We start from the raw sequence: 21,553 nt of genomic DNA on the forward strand, positions 1-21,553 counted from the left end.
TGGGGAAGGAACACTTTTGTTCGTGCACTCTTGCAAAACACACACAAAGTTCACTCCCTATACAAAGTAAGGAGATGTAATCATCGTTTTCCTGCTCTACTTCTATAGAGGAAATGTTTGATTAACCTTAATCAGTTTGAATAGAACATAATTGTACTGATGGAACACATTCAGGTATGAAATAGTTCTAAAAACTTTATTTTCTGAAAGTTACCATTTGGGGTACAAGTTCTCATGTTTGCTCACAGCCCAAATGTGCATTTCCATTAAAACCTCAACCAAAGCCTTGCATAAACATACAAGTAATTAATTTACAGTTCACACAGCAAACTTAGCTTGTTTATATATTGTAAAAGACAGGCCTCAACACATCAGCAAAGAGAGAATGAGTTGCCACAGAAACAACTGAATGCATTAAGAGATTTTATAATTAGTTATATTTACACATATGCATAGGAGCTCATTACAGTAAGAAACACTGCACTGATTAGAGACTAAATTAAAAGACTTTTGTATCAGATGAGCTTATAGGTTGTAGTTTAGTTTTGCTAGTTTCATTCTAACAGGACAAATGCTATATTGCAACACTTCTGCAAAGGATAGTTACCTCTTTGTATTGTAGGCTGTATCTTGTGGAGTTTCTTCAAGCAAAGTTACATATCCCAGCGCACATGTGAGGATAAACAGGACTGTTAAGGTGTGAGCTCTCCTGCAGTTCAGAAAAAAGTCAATTAACAGTAGATCAGAATGGGGTGGGGTGGGGGGAGGAATCGTTACAAAAGACCAGCATATTGGGCTATTTTATTGAAAGCTAGACAGGCACTGGTAACACTTAAGGTGCTTTACATTTTAGTACATGTTAGACTGTATTTCTGTGCACTATGCAGCACAGAACATTGTCAGCATTAACTTACTTCCATGTGTGACAGGCTTATAATTTAAAAAGTTCTCAAACCTGGTACTTTTATGTTTTCCCTTATAATGCTTCTCCACTGGAGGATTTCTAGAAACACTTGCGTAGTGAAGGGCATCAACTTGAAAAAAAATCAACTTGACTGAACATTTTATACCAACTATTGTTACAAACACTTAAGATTACAAAAAGTGAAATTCTTTCCCGATTTCTCAGTATGTTTGCTTTGTGTATTTGAAAGCACTTTGTGTATTGTCATTTTCACTAATTCCCAGTACACAGTTTGTTAGCAACAGAAAAACTGACTAACTGAACAGAAGATTAAAAACCATCTAAATTCCTTTGAAAGCATCAGCACATACTATTTAGAGGTTGTTTTATGAGAAAATAGATTAATTAGGGCTCATATGTTTGCTTCATCATTTTTACTGAGCGGAAATGGAGATTTTCCCTGTCACTAAATCAAACTGTATAGAACTGTGTCCACAAACAATTTCAATCTAGAAATAAGGGAGAGTGAATTCTACAATTCTGCAATGTAAAATCTGAACAGTGAGTTCATATTTCACGTTTAAAGAGCCCTTTAACTTCTTGATACTCAGATCCCATTTGCTTATCATGAAATCCATTGCCACCATAAACTCAACACCACCACGTCATGCATGTACCTACTGATAACCACAAGAACATATATGGATATTTTGGCATTAAATTTGCCACTAAAATGCCACATTCAATACTTTAGCTATAGGTATAATTGATATGGCAGAATAGGAGTGAAGTCATCATTTATATCACACCTAGTTTTTTAGTAGTATTGTCTACAGTGAGAAAATGTTTATAGAAGCTCACGAGAATGTCGTAAGAGTTAAAACAATAGAGTCATAAATTGAGGCACAACGTGTTTGGATTATTGCTGCATGTATGTCTACCGATCTTAAACCTCAGAAATGAGGTATACAATAAACTGTAGTGTTGCAGCAACAACATAGTTAGTTTGAAGTGGACCATTTTTCATTATGAAATCCATATTTTCATTTACTGTCATTATTTTGAACTTCTCACTCTGGTCTCAGCCATAAAGTGAATGTTTTGGAAAGTTTAATGGAAGTCAAATCATCAGAGATCAAAGCATACCATGAAAGTGTTTAACTTTTCAGAACTATAGCACTAGTTTGCTACCAGATATTTAAAGTAACTTGGGTATAAAACTTCAAAAACAGGACAGAATTATCCTTAATGAAGGCTAGCTCTTAACAAGTTTGGTTGTGGCTCAAGTTGTGCTAGTCTTACATTTCCATACTCATTCATTTCCTTAAAATGCAACTAATGCAACTCAAAGAGCTACAAGCAATTTTATAAAAATTCCCTCACCAGCTTGAAAAACTAAAGCAACAAATTAAATTGCCTTCTAAAATATAAGGTAAGTTCTACTCAGAACCACATTTTTCCCAACAATAACTCAAGGTTTCAAAACATAATCAGCACTCAAACAGGTCTATTAATCTCCAAGGAAAACATGCAATAATACCTCATAGAGGGGTGCAATTCTCTTCTGCCACTTAAGAAATGTTCAACATTTAAAACGGTCCTTCCACATAATCCAAACAAAGCATACAGATTAACTCCAGAAACAAATAGCAGTTGCTTAAGAACTAAATTCTTTATGATTTTTGAATATATCAAATCTTATTCACAGGCTTCAGGATAGCAAGCTTCCTGCTAAACAGATGTATCTACATTTTGACCAGAGCCTCCTCTCAGAATGCAGGGGGGAGGGGAGGGAACCCAGATGATTCAGACATCACATACTTAACATTCATTGGCCAGTCATATGACTCAACTCCTATTTTACACAGCACTCTACTAGTTTAAAAACTAGATACAATCCCTTCCTAAAGGATATTATGCAATAGGACACTGCGTGAGTTTATCTAATTTAGTTATCCTGAACATGGTCTCTTAATTACAACAAGTCACTGTAACAAGAATGCTGCATCACTGGAAGAAGCTCCATTCTTTCCCTGAAGTTTTCAAGGCTGCATATTATACAGATATTTCATTCTTTGTTTTATTTCTTAAATGTTCTTTTTATAAAGTAATCCAAGAGGAGGTTACAATACAGTCATGACTGCTGTCCTCATCAACTCCTCCGTCTACTTTAAGACATGTACCCGACAAAAACAATTTATTCTCAAAAATATTTTTAGTCCCTCAGGGCTTGCTAAATAAGATGTATTCAGCCTAGAAGCATACCCTCATTTGAATAAATAGATGTAGTAAGTCATCTACAAGAACACACTGATGCTCTAATTTCACTCATCCCTTTATGGAAAGATCATCAAGGTGAAAATTCAATGCTCCTGAATGTTTCATGTGCTCTGGGAATTGTCCCCATGTCTGTTAATCTAGGTATCACAGCAATACCCTGACATTTAAAATACCAGGGTTTCTTGTTTAATATGCACAACAAGAACCTTTAAGTTCTCATCACTTCTCTTTTAGCTTTTTATGAGTTTTCATTCGCAAATTGAAATTATAACCTAATGTCTTTGGTACCAAACTTTCAAATAAAGTTAGATTCACATAAATACATCAGTGTGACAGAAGTTCACAAACTGGAAATACACAATCCATGGTTTGGGTTTTTCTAGAAAAAGGGGGCTGGGAAATTCAAAAATCTGTGTTGACAGTGCCAGCAGGTGTGTGTGTTAAGTACTAGGACAGGGGTAGGTAACCTATGGCACGGGTGCCGAAGGCGGCACGCGAGCTGATTTTCAGTGGCACTCACACTGCCCGGGTCCTGGCCACCGGTCCGGGGGACTCTGCATTTTAATTCAGCTTCTAAAACATTTTAAAAACCTTATTTACTTTACATACAACAACAGTTTAGTTATATATTATAGACTTATAGAAAGAGACCTTCTAAAAACGTTAAAACGTATTACTGGCACACGAAACCTTAAATGAGAGTGAATAAATGAAGACTCGGCACACCACTTCTGAAAGGTTGCCGACCCTTGTACTAGGAGATATGATACTGAGCATAGCAATACCTAACTTTTAGGTGGCTAGATAAATAAATAAACCACAGGCTTTGTGAATCAAAGTGTTGTTTCTGAATTAGGCACCTAGATTGCCTATGCAATGAATGGGCAGACATAGATCCCTTAGACTCCAATTTACAAAACCCAGCATACTAGGCAGGTAGCCAGAGAGAATGACTTTGTAGCCCGGTTGTTAGGGCATCCATCTAGGACAGAGGCGGGCAAACTTTTTGGCCTGAGGGTCGCATTGGGTTTCCGAAACAGTGTGGAGGGCCGGTTAGGGGAGGCTGTGCCTCCCCAAACAGCCACATATGGCCCGGCCCCTGCTCCCCCTCCTCCCCGGGACTCCTGTCCCATCCAACCCCCCTGTTCCCTGACAGCCCCCTGGAACCCCTGCCCCATCCACCCCGCCTGCTCCCTGTCCCCTTTCTGCCCCATCCCTAACTGCCCCCCGCCGCCCCATCCAACCCCTCTCCTTCCTGACTGCCCCTCCGGGACCCCTGCCCCATCCACTCCCTCTGCTCTGTCCCTGACTGCCCCTGGAATCCCCACCCCTAACTGCCCCCCACCGCCCTATCCAACCCCTCTCCTTCCTGACTGCCCCCCCCGGGACCTCTGCCCCATCCACTCCCCCTGCTCCCTGTCCCCCCCTGGAATCCCCGCCCCTGACTGCCCCCCCCCAGGACCCCTGCCCCCATTCAACCCCCCTATTCCCTGCTGAGGGGCTCCGTGCCTGTGAATGCTCCAGGTAAACAAAACATCCAGGCCCACTAGCGGCTTACCCTAACAGGCCAGGAGGCAAAGTTTGCCAACCCCTGAAATATAGGGTCGGCTTATGAAAGGGTCATACAGTTTTTGCTATTTTTACCTAACCATCTTGGGGGGTCGGCTTATAAACGAACGGGATAATGAACAAGTATATATGGTAAATGAAAAATATCAGTAACTATCAGTTGGCAGCAAGCTTTTTGATAAAATACTGTATTTAACAGCAATGGCATCTGTTTATTTTATTAGTTTAATTATACAGATTTAGAATGTGAATTTGGACCTGATCAATGTGCCACTAATGCATACATATGAAACTCAGGCCATTTAGCATGTTTATATTTTATGATTACCGATGGAGTGTATTGTAGATTACAAGTGCAGTGTAAGATTTACTATGTAGCTAACTACCCATTTTTTTTATTTTAAGTGCTTGAGTTTTGTAAATGATATGATGGTGCATTGTCCATAGCAAACACATTTTTTAAGCCTGTTTATGCAACTTCCAAGTTTGTTTTAAAAACATCTTGTGTGTAGTTTTCAAATAAATGAAATGGAGGTCATAAGATTATTAGCTTAATAGCACCATTTGCTCCTTTAATTTTATCAATTCCAAAAATAGCTTTGCTATGAGAAGAAACCGGCAAAAAAATGTATTGTCTGTCCACACTGCATCACCCCAGTGTATTTATAAGGATCATGGAAAGAACTTGTTGACAAGGCTGCATTATGTAGAAGTAATCAGTCATCCCAGTCTCTCTGCCTTTGCTTAATGAAAAAGTTAGTTGAGGACAGAGGTTGTAAAATATTCTCCATCAGCTTTTCCTTATGACAGTTTCAGTGACTGAATCAGGTCTTGCTTTCAAATGGCAGCAATTCCTTTAAATATTTAATATTTCTGCCCCTGAAAACTGATGAGCCAATGAAAAATGTACCTAACTTATCTGTATTTACAGATCACTTACTACTGTGGTATATAAGTGCTGTTCATGAACTTTTTTAAAAAGTGAGATTGCCTGGGAATACTCAAAAAATAACTTCTGTGATGTAATAAGATTTCACTGGGCTGATTTGGGGGAGGAGGGCATCAAACAGCAAATGCTTCAAAAAGCTATTTCTAAATCTTATTTCTGTAAAGGTAGTAGCTACATTTATTCAAGGTTAGAACTTACTCTAATTAACCAAAAAAACAGGTCTTCAATTTTTAGGGTTGTCGTACTATTGGTCATTTTTGGGAGTTTCAAGGGAGAGTAAAACCTGCTTTATAAAGGAACTGTTACAGTATTGACGAAGGAGACACTATTAGGTCTCTTTTCCTGAAGAATTAGGAGTTGAACCCTTGTTCTGCAGAGAACCACAAGCTTTGTATTACTGGAAGTAAAGGAAACTCTCAGGCACCAAGCTTTCAATCACATATGCTTAACTTTAAGCATGTGAGTAGTTCCACTGAAGTCAGACTACTCACATGCTAAAGTTAAGCATGTGCATGAGAGTTAGGCTCCAATCCTACAGTGTTAAATGTCCTTGTGTCATTGGAAGCTATATACTTTCTTTGCTTTAACCAACCATAGAGGGCAACATGCTCACAGAAACAGGGCCTAATCCTCTTCTTATTGGAGCCAGTGGCAAGACTCCCAGTCAAATCCAAGGGAGCAGGATTGGGCCCCTGAAATTATTCAAATACCAGTAACTTTGCTTAGTTACAAGCCATTTTCTTCAAGTACAGCCAGCACACATCCTTTCAAGGAGATTTTACTCTATGGAAAGTTTAAAGTAGAAGCAAACTTTTGAGCTAGAGGGAGACACAGTCAAGCTTTTAACGGCTAACTCAAACAGTTGACAGATTTGCATCACGCTTTGCATAAACACTGTCTTCAAAGTATGGCTGGTGGTTTAAGCTAACCCAGTTTCCCAATCCATAGTTACCGAGGGACGAAATACAGGGTTTTAGAGTGAAGGCTGATTGCAGACTTAAATAAGGAAAAGCTATTGCCGCTCCATCATAAAACAGATTTCAGTAAAACTACATGCAGTAAAGGCATGAAGTATTTTTTTCTGCTGATCTATTTCTATTCTTTTTAGGAACATGCAACACAGAACTGTATCCCTTCCTGATTTATATGCCACCCCCCACTTCTCTCCCATATTTGATGCTCTTTTATTGCTTTATTTCTCATCACCTAAACCCCAGAAGAATAACACAGAACAACCACATTGGGACAAGTACTTTTTTGTATATATGTTGCAGCAGTGTCTGACAGGCCTAAGTAGGTTCAGCACCCTGCTGTGCTTTCTAGACTGCAGCAGATACAGTGCTTGCCCCAAAGAGCTTAAAAATCTAGGTTAGAGTTCAAAACTTAGAGCTTTAAAGCTACAAAAAAAACAGGGCAATCAAGAAATACCTGCTATTGGGCAATTAACAAATGTTGAGTACGTTTGTAAAGGTACATAACGTCCTTATTAAATTTCTGTACATACTTGTGATGCTTGATAAGGATATAAACACCCATTTTTCTTAACATAACATTCCCCCCGACACCCACTTCAGTAATGTCCAGTGGTATTTCCATGGCAGCACCAATAGCGGCAATTTGAAGACTAGCTAAGGTTGCAAAATTAATTTTTCTGCTGGTGGGAAAGGTAAACACAGATTCAGACCTTTTCTATACTATGGAGTTCGTGACTTACAAGAATTAGTTTTAAAACTGATCTAGCTAAAAGTCAAACTCCTAATGCAGATGCATTTTAAACAAGGCTTAACCTTATTTAGGGCTTTTGCATCACAGGTTCATGAAAGTTTAAATAATTTAAAATCAATTTAGTTAAACCAGTGTTATTTTTTAATATAGATAAGATTAAAAGGGATACAAATAAAAAAACCCAAAAGAAACACTTGAATTATTAAAAAACAAAAAATCCTCAACTAAGGAGAAGGAGAGCGCGTGCCAGTGGGCAAAAGTTAGGTTAGCCTTCTAGCAGTATGAAACTGATTTATTCCCCCCCAGTGCTTTCCTTCTGACCTCTGGATTCCAAAGCAATTTACAAAACAAGTCAGATGACAATGTTTCAGCCCTCCTGCTTCAGATCCCTGAAAGAACCCTTTGAGTTCCAATACCTCAGACACAGTGTTCCTGCCACACTAGTCCCTAGGACAGACAGCTCCCCTGTCCCCCAGTCTCTTCACCCCAAGAGCCCTGCAAAACCCCTAATGCCTCCCAATCACCTCCTCCCTCCTGCTCGAGTATTTACACTAAAGAATTGCAGATATCAGTTTTAATGCTATTTAATACTATCCCTAGGACACATACTCAAGTGCAGGGGTTGGCAAATGTTTTGGTCTGAGGGAAACATCTGGGAATAGAAATTGTATGGCGGGCCATGAACGCTCACAAAATGGGGTTGGGATGCAGGAGGGGGAGAGGGCTCTGGTTGGAGGCGCGGGCTCCGGGGTGGGGCCAGAAATGAGGAGTTCAGGGTGTGGGAAGGGGCTCCAGGCAGGAACAGGGGGTTGGGGTGCAGGCTCGGGGGGGGCTGGGGATGAGAGATTTGGGGTGCAGGAGGGTGCTCCAGGCTGGGATCAAAGGGTTTAGAGGGCGGGAGGGGGATCAGGGGTGCAGGTTCTGGGCAGAGCTTATCTCAAACGGCTCCTGGAAGCCGCAGTATGTCCCTTCTCCAGCTCCTACGCAGAGGCGCGGCCAGGCGGCTCTGCACGCTGCCGTGCCCACAGGTACTGCCCCTGCAGCTCCAACTGAAAGCTCCATCCCTGCAGCTCCAAGCTGAACAGAAAGCGTCAATCACAAGGAATAGAGAGGAGATTAAAGTTAAGAGAGTGGAGAATGAGACCGCAACTGGGCTCACCTTAAGAGCTATCAATTCATACAGCATAGCAATATTAAGAGCTTCAAACACAAAGACTGCTCCCTTCTTGAAAGGGGTATAGCACCTATTAATAGAGTATGGACTAAGAAACGTTCATACAAAGCTGTCCTCAAATCTCCTATTTTATTCCTCCTCTTTACCAGCTGGTTAAGCCATTAACCTCTTTCTCCTAATGTCCTCTTGTAAAAGCCTCTTGTCATCAACGTATAGTTCCTAGTTTGTCTGGGACCAGGAATATGTGCAAGTAAGCAGTGATTTGTCAACATTTCATTCAGCGGGCCACTGTACAAACTGTCAGAAAAAAATCCTCTCCCGCAATCCCTCACTGCTTGGTTCTTGAATGGTTTCATTCTGCTGACCATTAGGAGAGGCTCCACTGACCAAAAGACAACATTAGAAACCTCAAAAATAGAGGACCTGCGCCATTTAGACTAGAATTTCTGCAGTTCTAATTTCTTTGTCAAGTCCCTAACTTGTCTTCCTCTAAAACAGCCCTGAAAAAAAATTCTGTAGAAACTGTACTAGCACAACAAAATATCAGTTCTAGCCCTCACCCCTCTTCATTATCCACTAGAATTCTGTTCCTGAATCTTGTGTGGGGACTCCATGTTTCGTATACACCATCACTGAAAATGAGATACTTGAGGGCTTTTTAACATAAGAGAAAAAGGCATAACAAGAACCAATGGCTGGGAGTTATAACCAGGCAAATTCAAATTAAAAATAAAAGTACTTTTTCTTTTTTAAAAAGAGGGGTGATTAACCATTGTTACAAACTACCAAGGGAAGCAATTGATTCTCTATTTGAAGACTCCAAAAAATAGAGAATGTCTTTCCAGAAGATGTGCTTTAGTCAAAGAAGTTATTGGGCTCAATACAGGGGTAACTGAAATTCTATATAACACCAGGCCACAAGAGGTCAGACTAGATGATCCAGATGGCCCCTACTGACCTTAAAGTTTATGACTATCAGCTACGGTGGGTCGATGTTAGACTCTTGAAATCCCTGCACCTAATCCTCTCTGACTGCTGGAAGGGACATTTATTCTTTTTCCCACGAGTCCCACAACTACCATAAGAATGGGGATTCGCAGCACACATCCCCAGCCTACTGTAATGAGATGCGTCTCTGCTACACTATTCCTCTCAGCTTCCCTGCTGCTAAGGAGGAGGTTTTTAGCTGCTATTCACCCTGTTTTCATGTACTTCCAAGCAAATGCACTCATAGTTAGCCCAGGCTGCAGCAGAATGAAACAACCCCACGAAGACTGAGAAAAATGAAAAATGGACCACTATTCTGCAACTTGCAGAAACTGAGCTGCAGCTGTGGCACTGGAGCTGTACGCCTGCAAACTTACAAAGACAGCACTGCATTAGTTATTATTTGTAAAGTGGTAGCCCCATGAGAGTCAGCCCCATTGTGCTAGGCATTATGCCAACGTAACAAAAGCCAGTCCCTGCCACAAAGAAGGCTTTCTTCACAACCATAAGAGCAAGAAACTTCCAATGAAAGTTTAGAATCTGTGGAAGACGATGGACGCACTTGCCCAGGGTGAGCAGGAAGCTTTCCTGGCTAACTGTATACTTCCAACCCTGCTCTAAAACCAACACGTTTTGCAATCAACACAAGGGGTAAATATTTAATGTATTTTCAGGGCAAGTGCAAAAACTGAAGAGAAGGCTATACTGTGTTAACCTAGCTCAACTGTAAGGTTTCTTCTCCCCCATAACTCTTCCCCTTGAATTTGACATATTTCTGCTCCTGACAAAAATATGCATGCCCTCATAATACAGATTTAACATTTTGCAGTTTTAGTAACCCTCAGTTGGGACACACAGCACCAGTTTCATTTTCTCATGCCAAAAAAAGCCAATTTGCAAAGTTTAACTACATTCATATCTGGGTCTGTTTTAAAGCTCTGCAAAAGGTGTTATAGCTAAAGCTAAATGTTAAAGTTTCAAAAGAACCACATTTATGACAGTGATGCTAATTATGCAAATTAAGTTGTATTACTTCTAGGAAGGGTTCCTTTTATTGTGTCTACAAATCTATTAAATACTTTCCATTTCTTACACTGGATAGGCCACACCAGTAACTGAGTTCAGACATCGGTGGATTTCAAGGGTAGTAGCTCTGGGTCCTATGTAATTCACACAGCCACAAATACAGAAGACCATAATCTCATTTAAGTAGTCAGTGAGGCAAACCCAACATCCTGCTGGGTGAGAACTAGATTGCCATATCCCTCAATATTCATTGAAACGTCTATGGACACTTTCTTTGGAAATTTTGGCTGTCAGCGCTTAAATATCATGAGGATAGGCACTATTATTGCTGATTATGCTAATTCTACAACATTGAAAAGTTACACTGCAGTTGTAGTGTTTGCCCTCACTGTTCTTCTAGTGAGGACCAAGTAACGCATGGGAAATACTGTACACTAAAGAAGCTCTCTCCTAAGACAGCCATGGAGATAATGGCACATTTGGTCAACCTAACTCTTCTTAGAGTGGCAGGTATGAAAATAACAGCATTATTTATTATGACATTTTTGATGAATCTAGTATATTCAGATACCAGCTCTAATCACAACACCTAATACAGACTTTTAATGACAAATTCACTTAAAGCCTTCATGTAGAGGAAGGCCCTATGAAAATGGCAGAACACGCAGCTATTTCCACAAAATATAACCAGGAAATTCAGAACAGTATTAGAATTTTTAAACTTTAAACAATTTGGCAAAACAAAATGACATTTAAAAACAACAAACAAGTGACAGTTTTACCCATTTTCCATTTACAAGGTGGCACTATCTGTAGACCTCAGCAAGATCCGGTAATAGAGCCTGGACGTGGCAAGTTCCCAGAGTGTTCTCTCCCAGATAGTTCCTGCACCCTGAAGATAATGTTCTTTCCTAGCCAGATGTACTTTTGGTGCAGCAGGCTCCAAATAATTTTCTATTGACTATCCTGGGATCTAGCAGCATCTGGATATTTCTTGTTGAGATTTAAACTAGCAGAAATGTATCACAGGAGCCATCAAGATCAACACATCCCCTCTTTCATTACTGCCAAAGCCAGCGGATCCAGAGCCAGGAGCTTCTCACTAATGCAATGCTCAAGCCAAATCAGATCTTCCTCTGTTCATGTTTTTCCCCTCCTACTGAGCCTCTCCTTTCTAGTGTCAGCTGAGCATGTTCTCTGTTTGGTCTGTAGATCAAGCCAATGAATGCATTTCTTTTTAAAACAAACTTTTAAAGATACCCAGTAACTGGATTTCCTTTTCCAGAAAACGATGGCATGCAGCTCAAGAAAGTCCCAGAGAAACATTATGGGAACTTATACACATAGAGAGCCAAATTTCTCAAGAAACTCCAGAATGGAAGATGATGTTGAAATATTTCCCTTTGAGGTTTTCCAGGTATGCATGAATCTGTCTCGGGTGACAAATTCAACAAAAATGGACATGAAGCTCAATTTAATCATTAGCACTAAGATGGACTATGACACATTTCAGATGAAAAAATCATGTTTACCACATCTTGTGGAATTGACATGCAGTAAATCCAAATGAAGCAAGTTCCACCAGTCAAGTGGACTAAGTAAAATTGGTTTTACCTTTCTGGATCAATAAAGAGGTATTACATTATGTAAGACAAGCTATGTGAGGGGGAATCCTTTTACCCTCAAACACACACAGCTCTTCTGATAACTGTACATGGTGAAGAGAAAATAACATGAAGATGGAGTATGAAATTCCACTTTCCCAGAAAGCAGTGTGTGAGGCAATTCATTTACAGAGTAACTTGGTGAAGGAGTGGGAGAGATGTCTTGGTGAAGAATGAGGCTGCCACTCACTAGATGATTTGGAGGAAGCATTAGACAAATACTGTTACATAGTAAGTTCTACTACAGGAGAACAAGGAGTGTTTGATTAGTGCAGCAAAACGTTGAGTGATTTAATTTTGTTAGTAACTGGATTTTGGCAGGGTCAGAACGTTGCAAAAGCCCAAGAATCAACATTAGAGTACTGTGGGTACTTATCTATGGGAAAAGAGATTATCACTCACCAGAAGAAAACTAAAGGGAATTAAAGGGAAAGAAATTATGTAAATTAGAAATGTTAACAAACTAGAGAAAGTCATCTTGTTTGTCTTTCCTCTTCCCCCTGAAAGTACTGGACAGAATGTATTTACTACTGCTCCATCCCAAGGACTGGTCTAAACACGTCTGCACCACTTAAAATAAATCAATTAAAGCAATTTAGTTGAATTATCCACACAGCGACTTGCACCATTCTAATTTTGAAATAAAAACGGCTATAGCTTAGTTAGCTAGATCAACATTACTCATTTTGGAATAAAAATGGCTGTCTACAGACTTGAACTGCAGTAACTAAATCTGTTAATTTACACTGAAAAAGTCTGCATGTAACTCATCCTTAAGTGATCCAAGCAACATGGCTTATGCATCCAATTCTTGGAAGACTTTAACAGCCAAATATTTCTCAATACCAGAAAATGTGTCTTGATCCTCTGCCTAAAGTTTCCTTTGTTCAGTTTTATGCAATTACTCCTAGTTATACCCTCTGGTGCCATTCTCTCATTCCCTAGTATTACCGAATATCAAATTGGGAGACTAGCAAGACAAAATAGAGCAAAAAGATTCTGGTTGCAGAGACCACACCCCACTCTATTGTGTAATAATTCTGGACCTTTACTGTAAGGCAGTGGTTTTCAACCAGTGGTCTGCAGACCCTGGAGGTCCGCAGACTATGTCTAAAGTGTACGCAAAAGGTTGTTGTTCCCATAGAACAGTGGTTTTCAACCTGTGGTCCACAGACTATGTCTAAGATTTCAAAATGGGTCCGCACCACCATCTGAAATTTTTTTAGGAGTCCACAAATTAAAAAAAGGTTGAAAACCACTGCTGTAAGGGATTACAGATCTGATTGCCTATTTGTTTGACAACAACAGGAAAGAGCTGTTCAGGAACTACACAAGTTATATTTAAAGATAGGTATGACTGGGAGGTTAAAGGACTGAGACTATGTCTACACTAAAGAGACTCTCCCATCAACGCAATTAATCCGCCCCCAACAAGCGGCATTCTCCTACTGACATAGCGCTGTGCACACAACCGCTTATGACGACATAATTTATGTCACCCACGAGGTGGAATATTCACATCCCTCGGTAACAAATTTTGCCAACGTAAGTGGTAGTGTAGACATAGCCGGACATTCATCAGGGTGTGTTACTGAAAAGCTGATTAGATCTATAGGTTTGGGAGCTAGGTGTATCATTCACCAGAAAATGGAAACGATAAGAGCAATAGGTGGAGAAGGTATTGGCAGGAAAGCAGAGGGTATTAGCATCACTCACTAGAAAACACCAGAGTGTCTTCAGGGGTGTGTCAGATACCCCCCTCCTCCACATACTCCAACCATATACCCACCCATGCCTTCTGGAAGTAGGTGATAGAGGCAGAAAAGGTGGTTTAATGGGTATATTGGTGTAATCACCAACCAACCAGGTGTGGAACAGCTTGAATGAAGACGGGGTGTTAGTGGGGGCATGTACAAAGGGAGTTAGTAACTAGAAAAGGGTGGGGGGTAGGGGCCCTGGCCACTCCCGCTGGGAAGAGCTGGAGGTGGCACCGGGCCCCTGGCCACCACTGGGGTGAAAGGCTCCCTGGGTGTCCTACAGGGACTAAGTAAGGGGAGTTGGGCGCTGGGGTCAGAGTGCACAGGGGATCCGTGAGTCTCGGGGCAGGGCCTTTATCAGCCGCTGGGGCTGGCCGGGGGAGGCAGCACAAGGTCAGTGAGACCCCGGGGGCTGGCTAGGGAGAGCGAAGGGGCCAGGCTCGGTGCCCGGGCCGGGGGGGAAGCGGTCTCTCACCAGAAGAAGGTGTTGGTGCCGTCGTCGTACACCTCGGACTCGGTGCTGCGGCGGAGCCCGGGGGCGGCGCTGCCGGGGGCCGCGGGCGGCGAGTCTCCGCGGGAGCCCGGGGGCGCCTCCATCACCCCGCCGTCGGGCTGCTCCTCCAGGGCGGCCTTGCTCAGCGCCCCGCCGCGGCTTCTCCTCTCGCCGCGCCGCATAGCGTCGCCCCGGCCAGCGGGGCTCAGGCGGCTCCGTGCTCGCCCCCGCTCGGCTCGGCCGGCCCCATCGGCCCGCACCACCTCACAAGGGGCGCCCCCTCGACCCCGCGCACGTAGGTCACCACCCGCCTCTACGTGCGTCGTACGTCAGCCCCGCCTCCCGCGCAGCGACTGCTCTCACTGCGCGTGCGCAGTCCGAGAGGGCTGGTTTCTGGGTCGCCAATTGAGGCTCGTGCGCCTCTGTTCTCTGTCCTGGTTGGAGGTCACAGCAGGGTCTTCTGCGCACGCGGCTCTGACTGGGCCCTCTCCTGATTGGGTGTTTGGTTGGGGGCGGGGCGCAGTTTCCCGGGGCGTGGCTGTGGTTGGCGCGGGCCCGCAGCAACGGAGCCCCAGAGGCAGGGGGCGGTTGCTCTATGTACCTGGGCCTGGCACGTGATGCTCTGCTCCATGGCTGGCTGCCAGATGGCTTCCCCCTAGGCCTCTCCATTGTAAACCCCCTTAGTCCCCCTAGCCCTGCCTGGGTCACCTGTGCAATGTGTCTCTGGCCTGTCCCAGCCCTGATCTGTGCACCGCACGAGCCGCCTGGGCCCACGGCCCGAGACTGATTCAGGCAGGAGATTTAAAAAGCTGGGGGAATTCCTCCTCCCTTCCCGAGGCATTGATTCTGTTGCCAGTGATTTGCAATGACAAAAGGGAGGGGGCACCAAATCAGTGGTGGGGAGGCATCGGGACAGGAGGAGGAGAAAAGCATATCTAATTGAAATGCAAGAGGAATTTTTAGTTGGGTTAAATACAATTACTCAAGATTGTAATTTGGCCAGGCCACTGGAGTTAATATCCCTGTGCTGTCAAATAGATCATTAGCTCTTTGGGGAATACAAGTTTAGCTTGTAAAATCGGAGAAAATCTCAAGCTGCAGGCCAGTGTTTGCCAGATAACATGTTGAAGGAGAAATGCAGGAAGACAAAATTGTCATTTTCATTCTCTCCATGGAGATAAGGAAGAGAGAAAACTGGGGAAAGAGGAATTGGGATACTGTTCCTTTAATAAGTTCCGAGAGTGTGGGTGATACACTATGGTCCAAGCTGCTTATCTGTTGTGAGGGATGAAATGATGCATGGTTTTCAGACAGAAGAGTCTGTACTCTGAAGCATTAATGAGGGCTATTGTGTATTCTGGTTTGTAAAAACAACAAAAAGCAGCTGTGATGGTATTTTGCACCATTACCAGCGGTTTTAATTTGCACATGAGACAGCCTAATTAGTACTAGGACAACACAGCTGCTTTAGTGACGGGCCATACACCATTTCGAGCATACACCAGTTAAAGTGTCTAGAGATGGGGCAACGTGGCCCTGTTTGCCCCAAAGTCATTGTTCTGCACACTGCATTGTTCTCCTTCAGGGGAGCTGTACATTGAGACCATCTCAGGAATTTCCTAATCATTGTTCTGTGTGTTGCCCTCACTCAGGATCTGATTCAACGTCAACTGAAATCAATAGAAAGACTCATCAAATTCAGTGAGCTTTGGATCAGGACCTCAAAGCTCTGCAAATACAAATACGGGACTAATGTACAGATTCTCAACCTAGGGGTCGTGAACCTCACGCAGAGCATGGACAGGTGGATTGCCACCGCTCTGTCTTCATGCTAGTGAGGAGGGAAGTCCTGAAACAATTTCCTTTCTTTATGGTGACATGGGAGGAGGTCCTTAAACTTTTTTCATATACCATGTCATTGGATCACAATATGGAAGAGATTAGACTAATGCAGGGGTTCTCAGATGGGGGTCGGCAAGGTTATTATATGGGGGTCACAAGCTGTCAGCCTCCACCCCAAACCCCGCTTTACATCCAGCATTTATAATGGTGTTAAATATATAAAAACGTGTTTTTAATTTATGGGGGGGGGTCGCACTCAGAGGCTTTCTATTTGAAAGGGGTCACCAGTACAAAAGTTTGAGAACCAATGGATTAATGGAAGCCATGCAAAAAGAAGGGAAATACATCTGTGGCATTGAATTAATGAAATGGCCACATGATGGCAGCACATGATAAGCAGTTTTTAACAAGTGCTGAAATGTTGTGACACAACAAGCTGCATTTGGCTCTGGGGCGGCTGTTTGAATGATGCTGCTTTAAAACCACATACTCCAAGAAGTGTTTTAAATCATTCACCTGTATGTAAAATGAACTCCAACATAGTCAGCATAGCCACAGTTTTCCTTGCTTTCTTTATTAGCAAAGTCCATGAACTTCACTACAAAAGCAACTTTGCCTCTCCTGGAATTGACACCTCCTCCTCAATTATGGGGAGTGGACTACATCCACCCCGTCAACACTGGGTCTTCACTGGTGAGTTAACTCCCTTCTCTTCATGTGTCAGTATAATAATGCCTGCATCTGTAATTTTCACTCCATGCATCTGGAGTGGGGTTTTTTACCCACAAAAGCTTATGCCCAAATAAATCTGTTAGTCTTTAGGGTGCTATCGGACTCCTTGATGTTTTTGTGGATACAGACTAACACGATCACCCCCTGATATTTTAAATGTATTGTGTCTTTTGAATAAAATGTTACAATATAACCTTCTACAGTAAGTGGATGATATCTTAATGCTCATTGTTGATCCAGAAAAATCAATTCCACTTTACGCATAATATGGCAATTCTGAATACTGCATAACTTCCCCCCCCCCCCGCATATGAAATACTGCCCTTTTCCTGGTTATCCCTAGAGTAATAAGGTATAAAGAAGCTTTCACTTGGTACAAGAAATGCCAGTGACCGAAGTTACAATGTATGAGAACCACCACATTTCTGAAAAAAGAAACAGAGGTCCTAAAAGCACCCTGAATCATTTTTTTCCACGGAGTGTGCTGAATGCAACAGGAACTTTATTAATGAAAGGTTAGTTATTACATTATTATCTGAGGGTAATTCATTACTAGAGTCTGTTTATTTTATGCAAAATATTTTTCACAGCTTGTCAAGGGTGTGGAGAGCTTTTCTGTAGTGGTGTAAATTTGGAGTAAGTCTATTGATTTAAATGGATTTACTCTCAATTTACATTGTTGTAATTGCAAATAGAGTTTGGGCTAGGATGGGGCAGTGCAAGGATTCTTTCTTCTTCCTCTAGAAATTGTTTAATCCTCTAACTGCCCAGCACTGTGTAATCGTATACATCTTTCACAGGCTAGTCCAGATTCTCAATTGGTATAAATAATCAGCATAGCCCCATTGACTTTGGTGGAGCTAAATCAATATACTCCAAGTGAGGATTAAGCCCTCTGTGATTATATCAAGACGCAGGGCCTATTCCCACTTCCATTAAAATCAACAGAAATGGTCATTGGCCTCAGTGAGCAGAATCAGGCCCTTAATGAGTACATTAACAAAAGAAAGGAAAAGAAAGTCTCCTGCTTCTCTGAAACAGAACTGCTCCTGTTGCACTATCATTGGAACACACTAGATGGCGATGTAAGACAGTCCCTTATATTGGGGCTAACACTTTGTGTTGTCAGGGTCTAAGTTTGTGGCCAGGTTCCTCATTCACACTTTTCTAATTGGATTTTCGCTACCTGCTAAGAAACACTAAGAATAACATGCCCAAGAAATATTAGACTCACAGCAGTAGTTTGACATCATTAAGTGAAGTTGCTTCTCCTGTTCCACCCACTTTGTGCCACTCAGACAGCGGCAGAATCTGGCCCTGTCTGGCTAGCTGACAATTCTTCCCATGTAGGAAAGCTCTCAGCTGGCATAAAGTGATGTAGTTGGCTTCTATACCAACTGCCCCAATGCGCGCACACACATGGGCAAAGGGTGTGGAGGAGGCCATGCCTGCGCTACACCAGTTCCCATGGGGTGAAAGCTGCTAAACAGACCTTAGCCAGTTGGTGTGAACTAGAGTAGCCCCTACATGTCTCTAACTTATTACTCCTGGGGGGATTCTGTGCCACTGCGCATGCGCATAATTTATGTTCCTCGCAGAAAAATGATTTTCTGATGGGGAAGCAAAGGGAAGCCACAAAAGCGGTCATGCAACCAGGGGTGAAAGTAACTTACCGGTACTTACCAGTACGCTCCGGCTGTGGCTGGGAGCCCAAGGGCCTTTAAATCACCCCGGAGCTACCAGCTGCAGAGGCATCTGGGAGCCCCGGGGTGAATTAAAGGGCCCGGGGCTCCGGCCACCGCGGCGCTCCAGGCTCTTTAAATCACTGCGGGAGCCCGGCTGCCGGCGCTCCTGTAGTGCTTTAAAGGGCCCAGGGATCCCCACAGTGGCCGGAGCACCGGGCCCTTTAAATCCCCACCTGAGCCCAGCTGCCGGAGCTCCGGTGGCACGTTAAAGGGCCCGGGACTCCCGGCAGCGGCTGGAGCCCTGGGCCCTTTAAATCACCGCTGTGGAAGCCAGTCCAGTCTGGCACGGTGTACTGGCTCTTGCTGGTACGCTGTACCGGACCAGACTGGCTTACTTTCACCTCTGCAAGCAACTATCCCCAGAAGTATGTTTTGAGTGCCCAGGGCAGCCAGCAGAGAGGTAAATCACTGTGGAGCATGGGCGGGACTGGGGAAGACATGGCTGGTGGCTCTTACCCTGCGCCGGGCTCAGCTGCTAGTCCCGGCTGGGCTGGGGAGGACAGGTTTTCCTCTTCCCCTGCCCGGCATCCGGGGCCAGGACAGACACCCCCTCAGATTTCTCCCCCAGCTGTAGGAAGCTCTTAAAACTACCCCCTCGTCCCTGCTCTTCCTTCACCCATCACTCCTCAGCTGCAGGAGGCGAGAAGCAGTCTCTGTACAGGGAGCTGTTCCCCCCCCTCCATCCAACCCCTGTGCATCCAGACACCCTCATACCCAGACCCTCCCACCGAGCCTCATTCCCCCCCCCTGCACCCAGACCCCCTCCCCGACGAGTCCCACTCCACCTGTAGCTGGACCACCCCGACGAGCCACCCACACCCGGAGCCCCCCCTACTGATCCCCAACCCGCTGCACCTGGATCCCAACCCCACTGAGCCCAATTCCCCCCAGCATCTGTACCCCTCACTGAGCCCCCTACACCCAGACCTCCCTGCTGAGCCCCAACCACTTTCACCTGGACCCCCCTACAGAGTCACATTACCGTTGCACCCAGAAACCCCCCCACCCCAACAAACCCCTGTGCATCCAGATTCCCCCTGCACCCAGATCCCTCACTGAGCCACCCACACCCAGATTGCCCCACACAGAACCCTCTTCACCCACACCTGGGTTCCACCACACTAAGCCCTTCCACACTTGGATCCTGCCTTGCTGAGCCTGCCTGCCCACACCTGGTGCACCTTGCGCAGAGGGGCAGGGCTCTGTGGTGTTTCTGGGGCAGGCCCGGTCCTTTCGCTTTGTCAGGATTGGGTGCAGCCTCACTACTGAATCGATGTCCTGGATAGGGGAGTTGCACAGTGATCTCCTGCCTCTGTGCAGCCAGTGGCCTGTGTTCCCCAGTGCCATGCTGGAGCTTCCACATTTTTTTTGACAAATAAAATTTGCAGAATTTTAAAATAATGTGTGCAGAATCCTTAAATTTTTGGTGCAGAATGCCCTCAGGATTAACCTTGTACATTGTGGTAATCAGGGAGGTGTAATTAGTTCCCCCGGCAACCAGGGCCGGCTCTAGGATTTTTGCCGCCCCAAGCAAAAACAATTTTGGCTGCCCCCCCTTCTTTTTCTTACCCCACCCCCGGCCCCACCTCAACTCCGCCCCTTCCCCAAATCCCCAGCCCCACCTCCTTCCCCCAGGCTCTCAAGCCTAAGAGGGAGGGACGGAGGGAGGGGGAGCACTGGCGCGCGAATCAGCTGTTTCGCGAGCCATGGCACGCGAGAGGCAGCAGCAGGGGAGGTGAGATAAGGCGGCCGGGGCACATTTTTAGGGGCGGCAGGGGCGGCATTCTGGCGCCGGCCATGCCGCCCCTAAAAATGTGCCGCCCCAAGCACCAGCTTGTTTTGCTGGTGCCTAGAGCCGGCCCTGCCGGTAACCCAACGGCCCTCTCTTGCACCAGGAAACCATTTGAGCTATAGTTGCTCTCAGTTCCCCTTTTCCATAGGCTAATCTTCTTCTCTTGCCACTCAGCTCATATGTTCAGGAAGGGGTGTAATTGTAATTACTTTCCTGTGAAGTTCCTGTGGATTGAGGGCAGCTCATTAAATATTTGAATGCCATCCTAAATCCACGATGCATGCGTGTGCCATGCAGCCTTCTTTCAAGCTCCAGCATGGCACTGGGGAACACAGGCCACTGGCTGCACAGAGGCAGGAGATCACTGTGCAACTCCCCTATCCAGGACATGGATTCAGTAGTGAGGCTGCACCCAACCCTGACAAAGCGCTGGGTCCCCCCACACTAAGCCCTTCCACACTTGGATCCTGCCTTGCTGAGCCTGCCTGCCCACACCTGGTGCACCTTGCGCAGAGGGGCAGGGCTCTGTGGTATTTCTGGGGCAGGCCCAGTCCTTGCGCTATGTCAGGGTTGGGTGCAGCCTCACTACTGAATCCATGTCCTGGATAGGGGAGTTGCACACTATTGTGACAGTGTACCCCATAAGGCTTTATGGGGAGGGGGTGCTTATAAATGTATGTATGACATAACTGGAATATGTTTTGTGCTGCCTGTGCCATGTAATATATCTCTGTAAAGGTTATGGTCTACTATATCTATTCATCCTATTTGTACACATATATCATTTTCTACTTGAGGTTAAGAATATGGGCTGTATGCTTGCTTGATTTTTTTAAGTAAGCTTTGGGAGGCATTTGGTCAGCTTCTTTAGGAAGGAATTCGCCAGGTTAAGTACCTGATCAGGAAACACTTGG

General features: G+C 44.3%; 1 protein-coding gene across 4 annotated transcripts in view; it reads right to left on the minus strand.

Annotated features, from left to right (window-relative positions):
• PTDSS2 (phosphatidylserine synthase 2) overlaps positions 1-14,838 on the minus strand; it is a 71,975-nt gene extending 57,137 nt beyond the window's left edge. For 2 of the 4 annotated variants that reach the window (XM_034770463.1, XM_034770462.1), the window contains exon 1: positions 608-709. Coding sequence is in view for 2 of the 4 variants with exons in the window: in XM_034770460.1 (XP_034626351.1) it covers positions 608-709; positions 14,511-14,710 (302 nt within the window). In the remaining 2 variants the exon portion in view is untranslated. Of the gene's footprint in view, positions 1-607; positions 710-11,396; positions 11,683-14,510 lie in introns of those variants that run through there. The other 2 variants (XM_034770460.1, XM_034770461.1) reach the window with 2 other exon arrangements.
• Positions 14,839-21,553: the final 6,715 nt, after the last annotated feature.

The sequence above is a fragment of the Trachemys scripta genome, chromosome 4 (genome assembly GCF_013100865.1).
Source record: "Trachemys scripta elegans isolate TJP31775 chromosome 4, CAS_Tse_1.0, whole genome shotgun sequence".
Lineage (NCBI taxonomy): Eukaryota > Metazoa > Chordata > Testudines > Emydidae > Trachemys > Trachemys scripta.